Raw genomic sequence first — 15753 nt, 5'->3', positions numbered from 1 at the left:
AGATGTCTAAGTCCTATTCCCCAGAACCCAAGCGTATGTTGCTACATGGCAAAGGAAAATTAAAGCTGTCAATGAAATCAATGTTGTTACTCAGTTGCCCTTAAAAATAGGAGATGATCTCAGATTATCCGGTTGGCCCAATGTAACCACAGGGGTCCTTAAAAGTAGAAGAGGGGCCAGGTACAGTGGCTCACACCTGTAATCCCAGCACTTTCAGAGGCCAAGGCAGGCGGATCATGAGGTCAGGAGATCGAGACCATCCTGGCTAACACAGTGAAACCCCGTCTCTACTAAAATTATAAAAATCAGCCAGGTGTAGAGGTGCATGCCTGTAGTCCCAGCTACTTGGGAGGCTGAGGCAGGAGAATCGCTTGAACCCAGGAGGTGGAGGTTGCAGTGAGCCGAAATCGCGCCACCGCACTCCATCCTGGCTGACTGAGCGAGACTCCACCTAAAAAAAAAAAAAAGTAGAAGAGGAAACCAAAAGAGTCAGAGAAGGAGATGTGAATAAGACTGGGTCCGCCATTGCTGGCTCTGAAGATAGAGAAAGGGGCCACAAGCCAAGGAATGCAGAGGACCACCAGAAGCTACAAAGGCAAGAAAGCAGATTCTCCCCCAGAGGCCTCAGAAGGAAGCAGCCCTGCCTGCACTCGACTTTTAGCCCAGTGAGAACTATGTCACCTATCTAACCTACAGAACGGGAAGATAACAGTTTGGTATTGTTTTAAGCCACCAGGTTCATGGTAATTTATTACAGTAGCTATAGTAAACCAACAGTTTTCTTTTTTTTTCTTTTTTTTTTTTTTTTGAGACAGAGTCTCACTCTGTCACCCAGGCTGGAGTACAGTGGCTCGATCTCAGCTCACTGCAACCTCTGCCTCGTGGTTTCAAGTGATTCTCCTGCCTCAGCCTCCGGAGTAGCTGGGATTACAGACATGCACCACCACACCTGGCTCATCTTTTTTTTGTATTTTTAGTAGAGACGGGGTTTCACCATGTTGGTCAGACTGGTCTTGAACTCCTAACCTCAGGATCCATCTGCCTCAGCCTCCCAAAGTGCTGGGATCACAGGCATGAGCCACTGCACCCGGCCAAACCGACAATTTTCTAAAGGGTGCTGGCTAAGAACGTGGCTTGAATCTGAGGCCCTGGCCTTGATTTCCAACTCTGGCATTTATTCGTAGCATGGCTGGGGCTACTCTTTGAGCATTTCTGAGTCTAGTGTTCCTCGACTGCAAAATAAGCGTAAGAGCCTCTACCCAGATTTAATGTCAAGGGATTTAATGAGTTAATGTGTTAAACATTTAGCGGGGGACATATGATGTGCTCAATACATATCAAAAGGCAGACAATGAAGAGACGGAATACAATTAAAATCATACATAAGCCGGGAAGTATCTGCCTCCTTTCTGAACATGATCAGGAATCAGAGGGCTCAGGCTTTGAATCCTGGCTCTGTCACTAACATTGGGATTCAGGACAAGTAACCACTCACTCTGCCTCAAAGGTCACTGCTGGGATTAAAGACATGATTGTCAATAGAGCACGAGGCCAGCATCTGCCCATCACAGGAGGGAATAATGTAAATTGCTTCTTCCCAGACTTCAACTTCAGGCATGCTGTGCTGCAGCTGGGGTTCAGTAACCAATTCTCCCTTGCCCACAGGGTTGTCCTGAGCACCCAGGAAGAGGAAGTGCATGAAAGAGTTCAGTTAACTAAAGTACTGTCAGGATACGGGCTATTAGAGCCCTCCTCCCACATTCTCAAAACACAGCTTGCTTCCAGAAAAACAATCCACAGGGATCAGACAGGAAAAGCAGAGAGGATGTGATTTCTTTTAGTCACTGGGCTTACGGGCTAGTGTGAATTTTCATGGCTAGGGAAATTCTTTGAGGCAGGTAAAAGAGAAAAATCTGATTCTCATGCCTCCACCACCCTTCTGGAGGAAGCATGGCAGGGGTCTCCAGATGTCTCACCTTCTTCTGGTGTCTCTCAAAGACCAGCACAAGAGTCAAGGTCAGGCTCACTGCGGCCAGCGTCACGAGCAGCATGCCAGCCCAGTGGTTCCCCAAGGCAAACATTTGGCTGGTGGAGTAGATATTGGCCCACACCACCACGTAGAAAACCTGCAAGACGCCACAGAGAGAGCATGGTCAGGAACTCCAATCCTCACATAAAGCAGCTCCATTCAAAGGGACACCCTTCAGACACTGCTGATACCCTCCTTGAATTCAGACAGCTCACAGCACCAGTAAGAGATTGATGCAGATCCCTGGGTCTGTGAGAATGAGCTCAATTTCACTGGTTATAAGCAAAATTAGACAAGAAGGATTAGTAGCTACTCCTAATCCTTGTTTACCTTAATTTTAAATAAAACAGAAAAAGGCAGGTGGACTGAAGTGAGACAAATTTCTGTTCAAAGACCACAATGATCCTTCAAATACTATACGGCTTTGGACAATTTATAACTCCTCTCAGTCTCAGTTCTTCATCTGTATAATGGGGATAATAACACCTATTTCACAGCATTATAATAAGGGTTAACAAGGTAACATAAGTAACAGCCCAGCACTTGCCAGGGAATGAATCAATGCTGGTTCCTACCCCTTCCCTTCTCCCTGGAAGTGGGACATGGAGTCAGGTGTGCTATTTGGCCATTTACACATACAAAGCAGCAAATCATAGTGGTTCCAAGCACAGGTGCTGGAAACCAGACTACCTGGGTTCAAAACCTGCCTCTGTCATTTATGTATGTAAGTTTATATACAAATATGAAGAGGTATACGTATATTTATATATGTATATGTATGTGTATACACACATGTATATGCACACGTATATACGACTAGAGCTGAAATAGACCCATCTGTTGAGCAGATGGGGAAACCAAGTTCAGGAGAGGAGGAAAGTCTTGGCCAAGACCAGACATTGAGCCCAGGGCCTGGGTGGATCTGCAGACTCCCAATCCCAAGCTCTGTCCCACAGTAAACCCTGACCCTCATCCTTTATGCAAGGACCTGGTTACAACTCTCTCCCATAAATTTCCTCTGATCCCAAATCAATGTCCATATGTACTGTTCTTTTCCAGACACCTGGGCCACCAGCCGCCAAACTCCTGACCCATACCAACAGGCTGCAAGACACAATGCTGAACTTGGTAGTGCCACAAGGCGCCAGGGCAGGGGCAGGGCGCGGGCCACCTCCCCCTTACCACAGCAAAGGCCAGCCGCATAGGCCTTGAGTTGTAGATGATGTATCTTCTCACTTGGGGCTCCAAGAGGGCACTCTCTGCCAAGCTTCTGTACTGGTCAGCTGGGACCTGCTTGGAACCCAGGGAAAGAGATCAGTCAGCTACAGGAGAGCCAGTCCCCACTTCCTAGCTGATAGCAAGCATGCTGTTTCCAGTTCATGTGACTATCAAGTGGAAGGGGGATTAGGCACATTCTGGGCTGTCCCGAAAGGCAGAATGAGGAGCTTGGAGCACTGGGTGGAAGTCACACGGTGCAGCTCTCAGCTCAGGGAAGAACAACCATCACGACATCTGGAGAAGGATCCACACAGCCTCAGACTCAGTACCTCACAGCAGACACAGCATAGCCTGACAGTTAAGGCATAGGCCCTGGAGTCAGACAGCCCTGAGCCCAAACTCTGGACCTCACATTCATGTGCTGTGTGACCTGGAGCAAGTAACCCTACTCCTCTGAGCCTCAGCTTTCTCCTCTGTAAAATAAGGATAAAAGTACCCACCTTGTAGAACTAAGGTACATATTAAATGAGATAATACATGTACAGTGCTGGGCAAAGGGCCAGTCTCTTAGTGAACACTCAATATACAGATGCCATTATCAATACTGCAATATCAGTATCTATTAATGCAGTCCAAAAGACTGAACAATCACATCTTCCTGCCCAAACAAAAATGTCTATAGAATATAAAGGCCCTGTGAGAGTAGTCCTAAGAAAACAGAACTTAACCATTAAAAGTTATGTTTAGGCCAGGCGCAGTGTCTCACGCCTGTAATCCCAGCACTTTGGGAGGCCGAGGCAGGCAGATTGTTTGAGCCTAGGAGTTCAAGGCCAGCCTGGGCAACATAGCGAGACCCTGTCTCTTTTTATAAAAAAGAAAAAAAAATTATATTTAGGAACACAGTAGAACAATATGTAAACTGTTCATCCATTAAAAACAACGCAGTCTGCCAGGCGCAGTGGGTCACACCTGTCATCCTAGCACTCTGGGAGGCCAAGGCGGGTGAATCACTTGAAGTCAGGAGTTCGAGACCAAGCTGGCCAACACGGTGAAATCTCATCCCTATAAAAATACAAAAATTAGCCAGCTGTGGTACATGCTTGTAGTTCCAGCTACTAGGGAGACTGAGGCATGAGAATCACTTGAACCCAGGAGGCTGAGGTGGCAGTGAGCCCAGATTATACAACTACACTCCAGCCTGGGCAACAGAACAACACTCTGTCTCAAAAAAAATAATGGCCAGGTGTGGTGGCTCATGCTTGTAGTTCCAGCACTTTGAGAGGCTAAGACAGGCGGATCACAAGGTCAGGAGTTTGAGACCATCCTGGCCAACATGGTGAAACCCCATCTCTACTAAAAATACAAAAATTAGCTGGGTGTGGTGGCACGCTCCTGTAAACCCGGCTACTCAGGAGGCTGAGGCAGGAGAATCGCTTAAACCTGGGAGGTGGAGGTTGCAGTGAGCAGAGATCACGCCACTGCACTCAAACCTGGGGAACAGAACAAGACTCCCTCTCAAAAAAAAAAAAAAAAAAAGAAGAAGTAAATTTTAAAATCTTCAGGCTAAAATTAGCAGTGTGTCTTCCCTAGTCCTAATTAATCTTCCTTCGCTAGCACAGGAAAGGCCTGATCATGTTGGGGGCTTTGAGAAGAGAGTAAAAACCATACATATAGGTACTTTATAACAGTAATAGCTACAATATATTGAGCATTTACTACATGCTAGAGACAATGCGAGGATTCCTCAAGCATTATTGCATTGAATCCTAACAAAAACCTTATGTAATAGGTATCAATATTATCCACACTTACAGATGATACAACTGAGGTTCAGAGAGGTTAAGTCACCTTCCCAAAGTCACACAGGCAGTGAGCACCGGAGCTAGATTTGCACCCAGTTCCATGGATCTGTGAAGCCTGGCCTCAGATCACTGTGCTCAAAGGTGCTGCATCATTATCTAATGAATTCATGTACACTTTCCCATGCATATGCAGTTCCCTCTCCTAAAATGCGCGTCCTTCTGTCCACCCAGCATATTCCTATTTATTCAAGACCCCAGAGGCCGGGCACGGTGGCTCAAGCCTGTAATCCCAGCACTTTGGGAGGCCGAGGCGGGTGGATCACGAGGTCAAGAGATCGAGACCATCCTGGTCAACATGGTGAAACCCCGTCTCTACTAAATATACAAAAAATTAGCTGGGCATGGTGGCGCGTGCCTGTAATCCCAGCTACTCAGGAGGCTGAGGCAGGAGAATTGCCTGAACCCAGGAGACGGAGGTTGCGGTGAGCCGAGATCGCACCATTGCACTCCAGCCTGGGTAACAAGAGCGAAACTCCGTCTCAAAAAAAAAAAAAAAAAAAAAAAAAAAAAAGACCCCAGATCAAGCATCTGCTCCTCTGCAAAGCTTTCATAACCACTGCCTACTTCCCCATAAGAAAGTTTCTCATTTTCTCCTGTGAATGTCTTCAATGCCTGTGCATTCCTCTGCTGTGGCATTGATATCATACTGTCCTGATTTCTCCAATACATGTCCATCTCCCCCACTGGGACCTATGGGGATAGGTACTATGTCCTGTCCACCTCTATTATGTTTAGCCAGTTAAGTGCCTGGTACAGAATGGGCACCCAAAAAAATACACATTTGTTTAGTGAATTAATTGGGAAGGGAGGAAAGAGAGGGCAGTTCTAATCCACCTTCCTTAAATACCCTACCACAGCTAGCACAGAGTGTTTCCTAAAGATTTTGTGACTAACTAGATGAAAAGATAGATGGACGAATGGATGAAAGGGAAAACGGTAGGGATTCAAGGAAATCGGCACTCACGTGGATGCCCCAGGTTTGCAGTTGCTCTTCTGCGGCTCCCAGATCGAAGGCGATGGGTGCACAGGTGTTGTCGATCCGGAGAACAGTGAGGACCTGGCCATTGTGGAGCTCTGGAAGCAGACCAGAAGCTTCATCTGGCTGACTGATAACCATACTGGGCTTTCGGGGTGAGCCCAAAGCCCGATGGCATCACGCCTCTGGCTGCGAGAACCCCCTTGAAACAAGGAGGGACACAGTGGCCATCCTCAAATCCCCTTGGGAAAAGGACCGGATTTGATTGGGAAGCCCCCAGGAGGCAGAAAGAAGGCCAGAGAGAGGAGGCTACTAGGGCCGCAATGTGAGACCATGTAAGGACGAACTTCCCAAGAGCAAAAGCTGTCCCCATAAAGAATGGGCATTTTTTGTCCCCCCAAAAAATGTTCCCCAACACAAGGAACATTTAAACAGAGACTGAACAGCTAACTACACTGAGGGGTGGACCTTTATTTAAACACTGCAAAGGATGCTCAGCTGAATAAGTTAAATTCCCAGTAGGCTCAGAGAGTCTAAGTAAGAAATAACCAAGCCCAGGAGGCTGAGGCGGCAGTGAGCCCAGATTACACAACTACACTCCAGCCTGGGTAACAGAGCAACGCTCTGCCAAAAAAAAAAGCCAGGTGCAGTGGCTCATGCCTGTAATTCCATCACTTTGGGAGGCCAAGGAAGGCAGATCGTGAGGTCAGAAGTTTGAGACCATCCTGGCCAACATGGTGAAACCCCGTCTCTACTAAAGCTACAAAAATTGCCGGGCGCGGTGGCTCAAGCCTGTAACACCAGCACTTTGGGAGGCCAAGGCGGGTGGATCACAAGTTCAAGAGATCGAGACCATCCTAGTCAACATGGTGAAACCCCGTCTCTACTAAAAATACAAAACATTAGCTGGGCATGGTGGCACGTGCCTATAATCCCAGCTACTCAGGAGGCTGAGGCAGGAGAATTGCCTGAACCTAGGAGGCGGAGGTTGCGGTGAGCCGAGATCGCGCCATTGCACTCCAGCCTGGGTAACAAGAGTGAAACTCCGTCTCAAAAAAAACAAAAAACAAAAAACTACAAAAATTAGCCAGGCGTGGTGGCATGCGCCTGTAATCCCAGCTACTCAGGAGGCTGAGGCAGGAGAACAACGGCCCCAGAGACATTCACACCCCAATCCCCAGAGCCTGCAAATATGCTGTCTTCCATAGCTATGGAAGTACAGGGGCTCATGAGCTGGCCCTTAACAGGGAGACTACCCTGAATCATCAGGGTGGGCCCCAAGAAATCACAAGGAACCTTAAACATGGAAGAGGAGGACAGAGGTAGAGTCAGAGGGAGACGTGACTATGGATGAAAGGTACAGAGGGATGTGGCATCGCTCACTTTGACCATGGCAGGAGAGGCCCACAAGCCAAGGAATGTGGGTGGCCCCAGGGAGCTGGACAAGGAAAGGAAACGGATTTTCCTCAGAGCCTCTAGAAGGAAACACAGTCCTGGCAACTTGGGGGTTTCGGCTCAGTGAGATCAGTGTCAGATTTCTAACTTACAGAACTATAAAATAAGAAATCCAGCTCGGCACAGTGGTTCATGCCTGTAATCCCAGCACTTTAGGAGGCCGAGGCAGGTGGATCACCTGAGGTCAGGAGTTCAAGACCAGCCTGGCCAACATGATGAAACCCCATCTCTACTAAAAATATAAAAATTAACCAGGTGTGGTAGTGGGCGCCTGTAATCCCAGCTACTTGGGAGGCTGAGGCAGGAGAATTGCTTGAACCTGGGAGGCAGAGGTTGCAGTGAGCTGAGATCACACCATTGTTCTCCAGCCTGGGCAACAAGAGCAAAACTCCATCTCAATCAATCAATCAATCAATCAATAACAAATCCGTGGTGAGTTTTGTTTGTTTGTTTGTTTGGAGACAGAGTCTCTCTCTGTCACTCAGGCAGGAGTGCAGCAGCAGAAACTTAGCTCACTGCAACTTCCACCTTCCAGGTTCAAGCAATTCTTGTAGCAATTCTTCCAAGCCTCTCAAGTAGCAGGGACTACAGGCACGTGCCACCATGCTGGGCTAATTTTTATACTTCAGTAGAGACGTGGTTTCCCCATGTTGGCCAGGCTGTCTCGAGCTCCTGGCTTCATGTTATCTGCCTGCCTCGGCCTCCCAAAGTGCTGGGATTACGGGCGTGAGCCACTGCACCTGGCCCAAATCCATGGCTTTTTAAGCCACTATGTTAGCGGTAACTTGTTAAAGCAGCAATAGAAAACTAATACACTGACTTATTGGTAATCCCGCCTACATATAGCTGCAACTCACTCAGCATTTCAAAAGCATAAATTACATGTTTATTCCCTCAAAAAACATGCATCAACCCAGGCTGCTCACAACAGCTACCATATATCCTGTCTTCCAAGGGTGGGATGAAGTCAGACCATGAGACCAGCTGGAGAGAAAGGTCTGGACTGAAATCCCCTCAGGCCCAGTGAGGAATTGCAGCAGTACAAGGCCAAACCTGCCTGCCTGCAGTTCCAAGTAGAGAAACTGGACAAATGGATCGAGATCTCCTTGCGCCACAGTACAAGGCCCCGTGAGCCACTGGTCAGTAGCCAGGAGGTCTGGGGGGGTGGGAGAGATTCCAGCCCTGGGATTCTAGGATCCCAGGTTTCAGCCACACACTGCGGACGAATGGAGATTTTGCCATCTTCTCTGTGGTTGCTGCTTAGACAATGAGGCAGGACTGAAAGGATTCAAGCGTAAGTGTGTTGTCTGCTGGCCCAGAACTGCTGTCACCCTAGTCTAGCTCTGAACAGTACTTGAGTCTTCAAAGCCAAATGACTCACTCTACCTTCCTGGAAATTCCTGGCCCATCCAAACCCTCTTTCTCCCCTCTCCCCCAGTGCATCACCAAGCCCTGCCCACTGGGCAAACAAAACATCTGTCCACTCTGTGCCCTCGTGGCATCCTCACCTCTCCCTTGGCCCTCTGCGGTAGCCTCCTAAGTGGCTTCTGCAAACCTTTACTTCTATGATGCCTCTTCCACACAGTGGCCAGGGTGCAGAGCAGATGATACCAATGCCTTGAGTAAAACTTTCAATAGCTTCCGGGTGCTTTGCAAAAGCCAACCTTGTTACCACATTCTTCCAGCCCTGAGGAAAACTAGCCTCCTGCCAGACTCACCTTGAGACCCTCAGCCTCGTTCTGTGTCTCACCACACCAGCCTCCTTCACTTCCTGAACACATGTCCTCCTCCACCCCCAGCCCTTTGCACATGCTGTGCCTCTCCCTAGAACGCATCTACCTAGCTTCACCCAGTTACGGCCCATGGATCATTTGTACCTCAGCCCATGATTCACTTTCCCCAGAGAGACCTCCCTGACACTCTAAACTCCTAACTGATCAAATCCTCTGCTAAACCTATAACTGAATGCTCTTCTTCTTAATAGTCACCAAAGCGAAATACCTATGTTTGCAATTATTTGATTACATATGCATGCAGTTATTTGAATAAAATCTATCTTCTCCACCAGACTACACACTCCCACACTGCTCTGTTAGTCACTGAATCCCCCGATCTGATACTAACAGGAGACATTAAATACATGTTTGGTGTATAAATGAATGAATAAGGTAGGAAGAGTTTTGTTTTGTTTTGTTTTGTTTTGTTTTGTTTTGAGACAGTGTCTCACTCTGTCACCCAGGCTAGAGTGCAGGGGCACTATATGTCTCACTGCAACCTCCACTTCCCAAGGCTCAAGCAATCCTCCCACTTCAGCCTCCCAAGTAGCTGGGATCATAGGCATGCAACACCACACTCAGCTAATATATATATATATATAGAGAGAGAGAGACAAAGTTTTGTTTTTGTTGTCCAGGCTGGAGTGCAATGGCGTGATCTCAGCTCACGGCAACCTCCACCTGCCGGGTTCAATCGATTCTCCTGCCTCAGCCTCCCAAGTAGTGAAATTACAGGCATGCATCACCACACCCAGCTAATTTTTTTTTTTTTTTGTATTTTTAGTAGAGACAGGGTTTTTCCATGTTGGTCAGGCTGGTCTTGAACTCCCAACCTCAAGTGATCCACTAGCCTCAGCCTCCCAAAGTGCTGGGATTACAGGCGTGAGCCATCACACCTGGCCTTTTTTAAAAAAAATTTTATTTTGTAAAGACAAAGTCACTAAATCACTCAGGCTGCTCTCAAATTCCTGGGTTCAAGCGATCCTCCCATCTCAGCCTCCTAAAGTGCTGCGATTATAGGCCTGAGCCACTGCAGCCAGAGAGTAAAAGGTTCTTTTTTGATACACTGGGATATCATCTATGATCTCAAGGGTTCCACAGAATTCTCAATTCTACATCCTGCCAAAAAGAACTTTATTTTGTGTTTCTCTCTCTCTCTTTTTTTTTGGAAGTGGTGGGGGAGATGAGGACGCCAGGTGGTCAGGTGGTGAAAATATAAGCTAGATAGTTTTGGGGTTCAAATTGGAGCTCAGCCTCTCACTAACATGGTAAGTTGAGGAAGCAACTTGAACCTGTGAGCCTGTTCCCTCGCTTAGAGGATGCACATCCACTGCAGAGGACTTTACAAATAATTAAGATGATAAAAATAGCCGGGCGCGGTGGCTCAAGCCTGTAATCCCAGCACTGTGGGAGGCCGAGGCGGGTGGATCACAAGGTCAAGAGATCGAGACCATCCTGGTCAACATGGTGAAACCCCGTCTCTACTAAAAATACAAAAAAAAAATTAGCTGGGCATGGTGGCGCGTGCCTGTAATCCCAGCTACTCAGGAGGCTGAGGCAGGAGAATTGCCTGAACCCGGGAGGCGGAGGTTGCGGTGAGCCGAGATCGCGCCATTGCACTCCAGCCTGGGTAACAAGAGAGAAACTCCGTCTCAAAAAAAAAAATAAAAAAAATAAAGTGCTCAGCACAAGACGGGTACAAAATAACTGGCTATTTTCATAATTTAAAAGCAAGTTGTCACAACTCAAAAGTTACAATCAAGCAACCTTGATTTATTTGTGTTTTTACCCTCCCACATCTTGTTCCAGAAGGGATTTAAGGTGGTTTCATAAAAGTAAAATATGAAAAGATAAAACTAGCTGGGCATGGTGGCTCATGCCTGTAGCCCCAGCACTTTGAGAAACTGAGGCAAGCGGATCATTTGAGCTCAGGAGTTTGAGACCAACCTGGGCAACATGGCGAAAAACCCTGTCTCTACAAAAAAATACAAAAAGCCAGACATGGTGGCACGTGCCTGTAGTCCCAGCTACTTGGGAGGCTGGGGTGGGAGGATCACCTGAGCCTGGGAAGTCAAGGCTATAGTAAGCCAAAATCATGCCACTACATTCCAGCCTGGACAGCAGAGTGAGATCCTGTCTCAAAAAAATAAGTAAGTAACTAAAACTATAAAAACAATTTTTTTTGACTTGGATTTTTGCTCTTGTCACCTAGGCTGAAGTTCATTGGCATAATCTCAGCTCACTGCAACCTCCACCTCCCAAGGTCAGGCAATTCTCCTTCCTCAGCCTCCCTGGTAGCTGGGATTACAGGTGCACACCACCACACCCAGCTAATTTTTGTCTTTTTAGTAGAGACAGGGTTCACCATGTTGGCCAGGCTGGTCTCAAACTGCTGACCTCAGGTAATCCACCCACCTAGGCCTCCCAGAGTACTGGGATTACAGGTATAAGCCAATGTGCAGAGCCTAAAAATAAACTTTATAATAAGCAAATGGGGAAAACCAGACAAAACAAAAAGAAAGGCAATAAGAACAGGTTCTGGGTATGGAGCCCTTTACTAAGTGTCAGATACGACGCTTGAGCTTCATTCATGATTTCAATTCATCCTCCAAGAGCCCCCCAAAGCTGGGTACCATCAGCATGGAAAAGAAAACTGAGCCTTCGAAAAGCAAAGAAACTCCCTTGTGCACAAGGAAAATGAAAGTGAGAACAAGAAGCGAGAAAGGAAGGTAGTGTACAAAATGCAGGCAGTCAAGCAGATCCGGTCTGAGACCAGCTCTCCCCTTCACAGCAAGAATGAAAACCCCACTTTGATTTGGACTCCACACATGGAGAATCGGAACCATTCCCAGGTCTAGTTCGTTGTACACTGAGTTATGTGTTTGCCCAAGCAATGCAAAGAGCTTTCAGGATGTCTTCATTTGCCTTTCAAACCAAGAGTTCCTAGATTCTTGGCAATACCAGCTCTCATCTGTTCCTTAAAGTGAGAACAGCAAGTCCTCCACTTAAAAATACTTGCTTTTACATCTTCGCTAAGCAAAGCTACGAAAGAAAAATGTGTGTGTCTGTGTTTGTGTGTGTGTGTGTGTGTGTTTGCACGCACATGCGGGGGGGGCAGTTTCCTACAGAGGAACAAGAACTGACGTGCCAAAAATCAGTGGAGCAATGTCTTCGAAGTTCTGACGGAAAAATTATTTCATTCCATCTTGTTCTACTATTGTGTGTGTATGTGTACACACTGCTTACCTTACATATATATGTGTGCATATATATATACACACACACACATATTTATAAAAAAAGGAAAACAATGTGTGTGTATATATATGTTTGTGTGTATATATGTACACACACACACATATATATGTATATATATATATACACACACACACACACACACACACACACACACACACAAACATATATATTGTTTTCCTTTTTTTTTAATATATAAAGACAGGGTTTCACCATGTTGGTCAGGCTGGTCTTGAACTCCCGACCTCAGGTGACCTGCCTGCTTTGGCCTCCCAAAGTGCTGAGATTACAGGTTTAAGCCACCGTGCCCGGCCACACATTGTTTTCCTAACAATCGTAGTAATAAAAGAAGACTTTGTTTTTAAGCAGTCAAATTTCAAAACCTCCAAAAAACCCTCCACATTCCTGTAGACACCCACAATTCTGGGTGCTCTTCTCCTTTATCCATATCTGGCTACTCATTAATTCATTCATTCAACAAAATATTTATTGAGCATCAACTATGGGCCAAGGCCTGTGCTAGGTACTGTAGATACAGGGATGAAAAAGAGAGGAGTCCCCTTCCTTCAGGGAGCTTACACTCTAGTGAAGAAGCCAGACTTGACTTTATACAAAGATAATTATTTACCGAGTATGATAAATGCTAGAGGAGAAACAGGAAGATATCAGAAGGTCCTGACAGGCTGAGCCACCAGCAAGATTCTTCAAGGAAGGGATATTGGAACTGAGTTCTGAAGGATGAATGAAAATTCTTTTTTTTTTTTTTTTTTTTTTTTTGAGACAGAGTCTTATTCTATCACCCAAACTGGAGTCTAGTGGTGTGATCTCAGCTCACTGCAACCTGTCTCTCAGGTTCAAGTGATTCTCCTGCCTCGGCCTCCCTAGTAGCTGGTATTACAGACACCCGCCAATACATCCAGCTAATTTTCATATTTTTGGTAAAGACAGGGTTTCACCATGTTGGCTAGGCTGGTCTCGAACTCCTGACCTCAAGGGATCCACCTGCTTTGGCTTGCCAAAGTGCTGGGATTACAGGTGTGAGCCAGCATGTCTGGTGGATTAATGGAAATTTATCAGGGGAACGGAGGCAAGGAAAAAGCACAACAGGCAGAAGGAACAGCAGGTGCAAAGGTGCTGAGGCAGAACAGCACAGCAAAGAACATGAAGGTAGGCCTTGCAAGCCAATACTGATGGGTCTTCACACTAAGCCCAATGGGAAACACGAAGCAGAAAGTGACATGGTTGGACTGAATGTGTATTTTAAAAATATCTCTTGGGCCAGGTGTGGTGGCTCACACCTGTAATCCCAGCACTTTGGGTGGCCAAGGTGGGCAGATCACCTGAGGTCAGAAGTTTGAGGCCAGTCCGCTCAACATGGTGAAACCCCATCTCTACTAAAAATACAAAAATTTAGCTAGGTGTGGTAGTAGGTGCCTGTAATCCCAGCTACTTGGGGAGCTGAGGCAGGAGAATTGCTTGAACTTGAAAGGTGGAGTTTGCAGTGAGCTAAGATCATGCCACTGCACTCAGCCTGGGCAACAGAGTGAGACTTCATCTCAAAAAAAAAAAAGGTCTCTGGGCCCCATTCCTGTAACCCTAGCATTTTCAGAGGCCAAAGCAGGAGGACTGCTTGAGGCCAGGAGTCTGAGACCAGCCTGGGCAACAAAGTAAGGCCCCATATCTACAAAAAAGATTTTTTAATTAGCAGGATGTGGTGGTGCAGGCCTGTAATCCCAGCTAGTCAGGGGGCTGTGGGAGGACTGCTTGAGCCCAGGAGTTCAAGGCTGCAGTGAGCTATGATCACACCACTGCACTCCAGCCAGGGTGGCAAAGCAAGCCCCTGTCTCTAAATAAATAAAAATAAATTAGAAATATAAATAAATAATAAAAAGCTCTCTTGCTGCTATGTAGAGAATGGATGGAAAAGAGAAGACCAACAAGCAAGCTACAGCAGGGGCTCAGCAGAGGGTGATGGTGGCTTGGTCTACGGCCAAGAGCGAGAACTGGTAAAAATGACGGAACGTGGCATACAGCTGTATCTCAAAGACACCTCCCCCGACCTTATCTAAAGGAGCTTTTACTCCCTGTGGGTCCAGCTCAGCATGAGGTAGAAAGGGGGTGGAAAAAGAAAGGTGGTGACCTTACCTTGCCCCCAGCCAGGAGGGCTCCCTCCAGGCAGGGCACTCCAGCCAGGGGAGGAGGGAGGCAACGGGCCAGCGGCCCCCAGGTCCACCTGTGGTTCACAGGCCATGGCAGGGTGCCAGCTGTTCCTACTTCCCCTTCTCAGAGCTGTGGTTCATTCTGCAGCGGCCAGCTCAGCATCAAATGCCTTCAAAACACAGCACAAAAAAAGAACTTCAGGCCTGGGCCTGGGCAAGCTGCTGCTTCCTAGGGCTCTCTCCAGGGTGGAAGTCACCAGGGAGAGCCACCCAGAGTGTTTTTGTCGACTTTGGCCTTTCTGAATGTGCTGAAAAAAATTCCCAGAAGGAGAAGGAGGAGGAAGAGAAACTAAAACCCTCCAAGGCCCAAACTGAGAACTTCCCTTCTGGTCTTGGGTCTTCTCCAGCTCAGGCAGGCACAGACAGGGGCCCACGGGGAACTCAAAAGATGACCAGGCCCCACTCCCAGGCAGCTGGGATTTCTATACCCTCACGGAGGATGCCCCAGGCAACCTGGCACAGGACAGGTGTATTCATTACAGGGAGTCTTGTTTACACACAAGATCTCAAGTAACTTCTCATGAGACATTGAGAAGTTACAAGCAAAATACAAAAAAAAAAAAAAAAAAAAAAAATCAGCCAGGCATGGTAGCCCACGCTTGTAATCCCAGCACTTTGGGAGGCTGAGGTGGGCAGATCATCTGAGGTCAGGAATTGGAGACCAGCCTGGCCAACATGGCAAAACCCTGTCTCTACTAAGAATACAAAAATCAGCTAATGAAAGGCTGAGGCAGGAGAATCACTTGAACCTGGGAGGTGGAGTTTGCAGTGAGCCAAGATTATGCCACTGCACTCCAGCCTGAGTGACAGAGCAAGACACTGTCTCAAAAAAAAAAAGAAAAGAAAAAAGTAGCTGGGCGCGGTGGCTCAAGCCTGTAATCCCAGCACTTTGGGAGGCCGAGGCGGGTGGATCACAAGGTCAAGAGATCGAGACCATCCTGGTCAACATGGTGAAACCCCGTTT

General features: G+C 47.2%; 1 protein-coding gene across 5 annotated transcripts in view; it reads right to left on the bottom strand.

The window, feature by feature from the left end:
* Positions 1-15318, bottom strand: part of LOC116546088 (transmembrane protein 268) — a 31122-nt gene extending 15804 nt beyond the window's left edge. For 2 of the 5 annotated variants that reach the window (XM_032272434.1, XM_032272433.1), the window contains exons 1-4: positions 14716-15317; positions 6074-6183; positions 3212-3322; positions 1977-2126 (exon numbers count right to left, since the gene is read on the bottom strand). In XM_032272434.1, coding sequence (XP_032128325.1) covers positions 1977-2126; positions 3212-3322; positions 6074-6183; positions 14716-14821 — 477 coding nt within the window. In that variant the 5' untranslated portion in view covers positions 14822-15317. Of the gene's footprint in view, positions 1-1976; positions 2127-3211; positions 3323-6073; positions 6184-14715 lie in introns of all 5 variants that reach the window. The other 3 variants (XM_032272432.1, XM_032272430.1, XM_032272431.1) reach the window with 3 other exon arrangements.
* Between the last annotated feature and the right edge of the window lie 435 nt (positions 15319-15753).

This window comes from Sapajus apella, unplaced genomic scaffold (assembly GCF_009761245.1).
Source record: "Sapajus apella isolate SASKATOON/1434 unplaced genomic scaffold, GSC_monkey_1.0 scaffold576, whole genome shotgun sequence".
NCBI lineage: Eukaryota > Metazoa > Chordata > Mammalia > Primates > Cebidae > Sapajus > Sapajus apella.
Note: the sequence above shows the minus strand (reverse complement) of the source record. Positions and strands in the feature narration are given on the sequence as shown.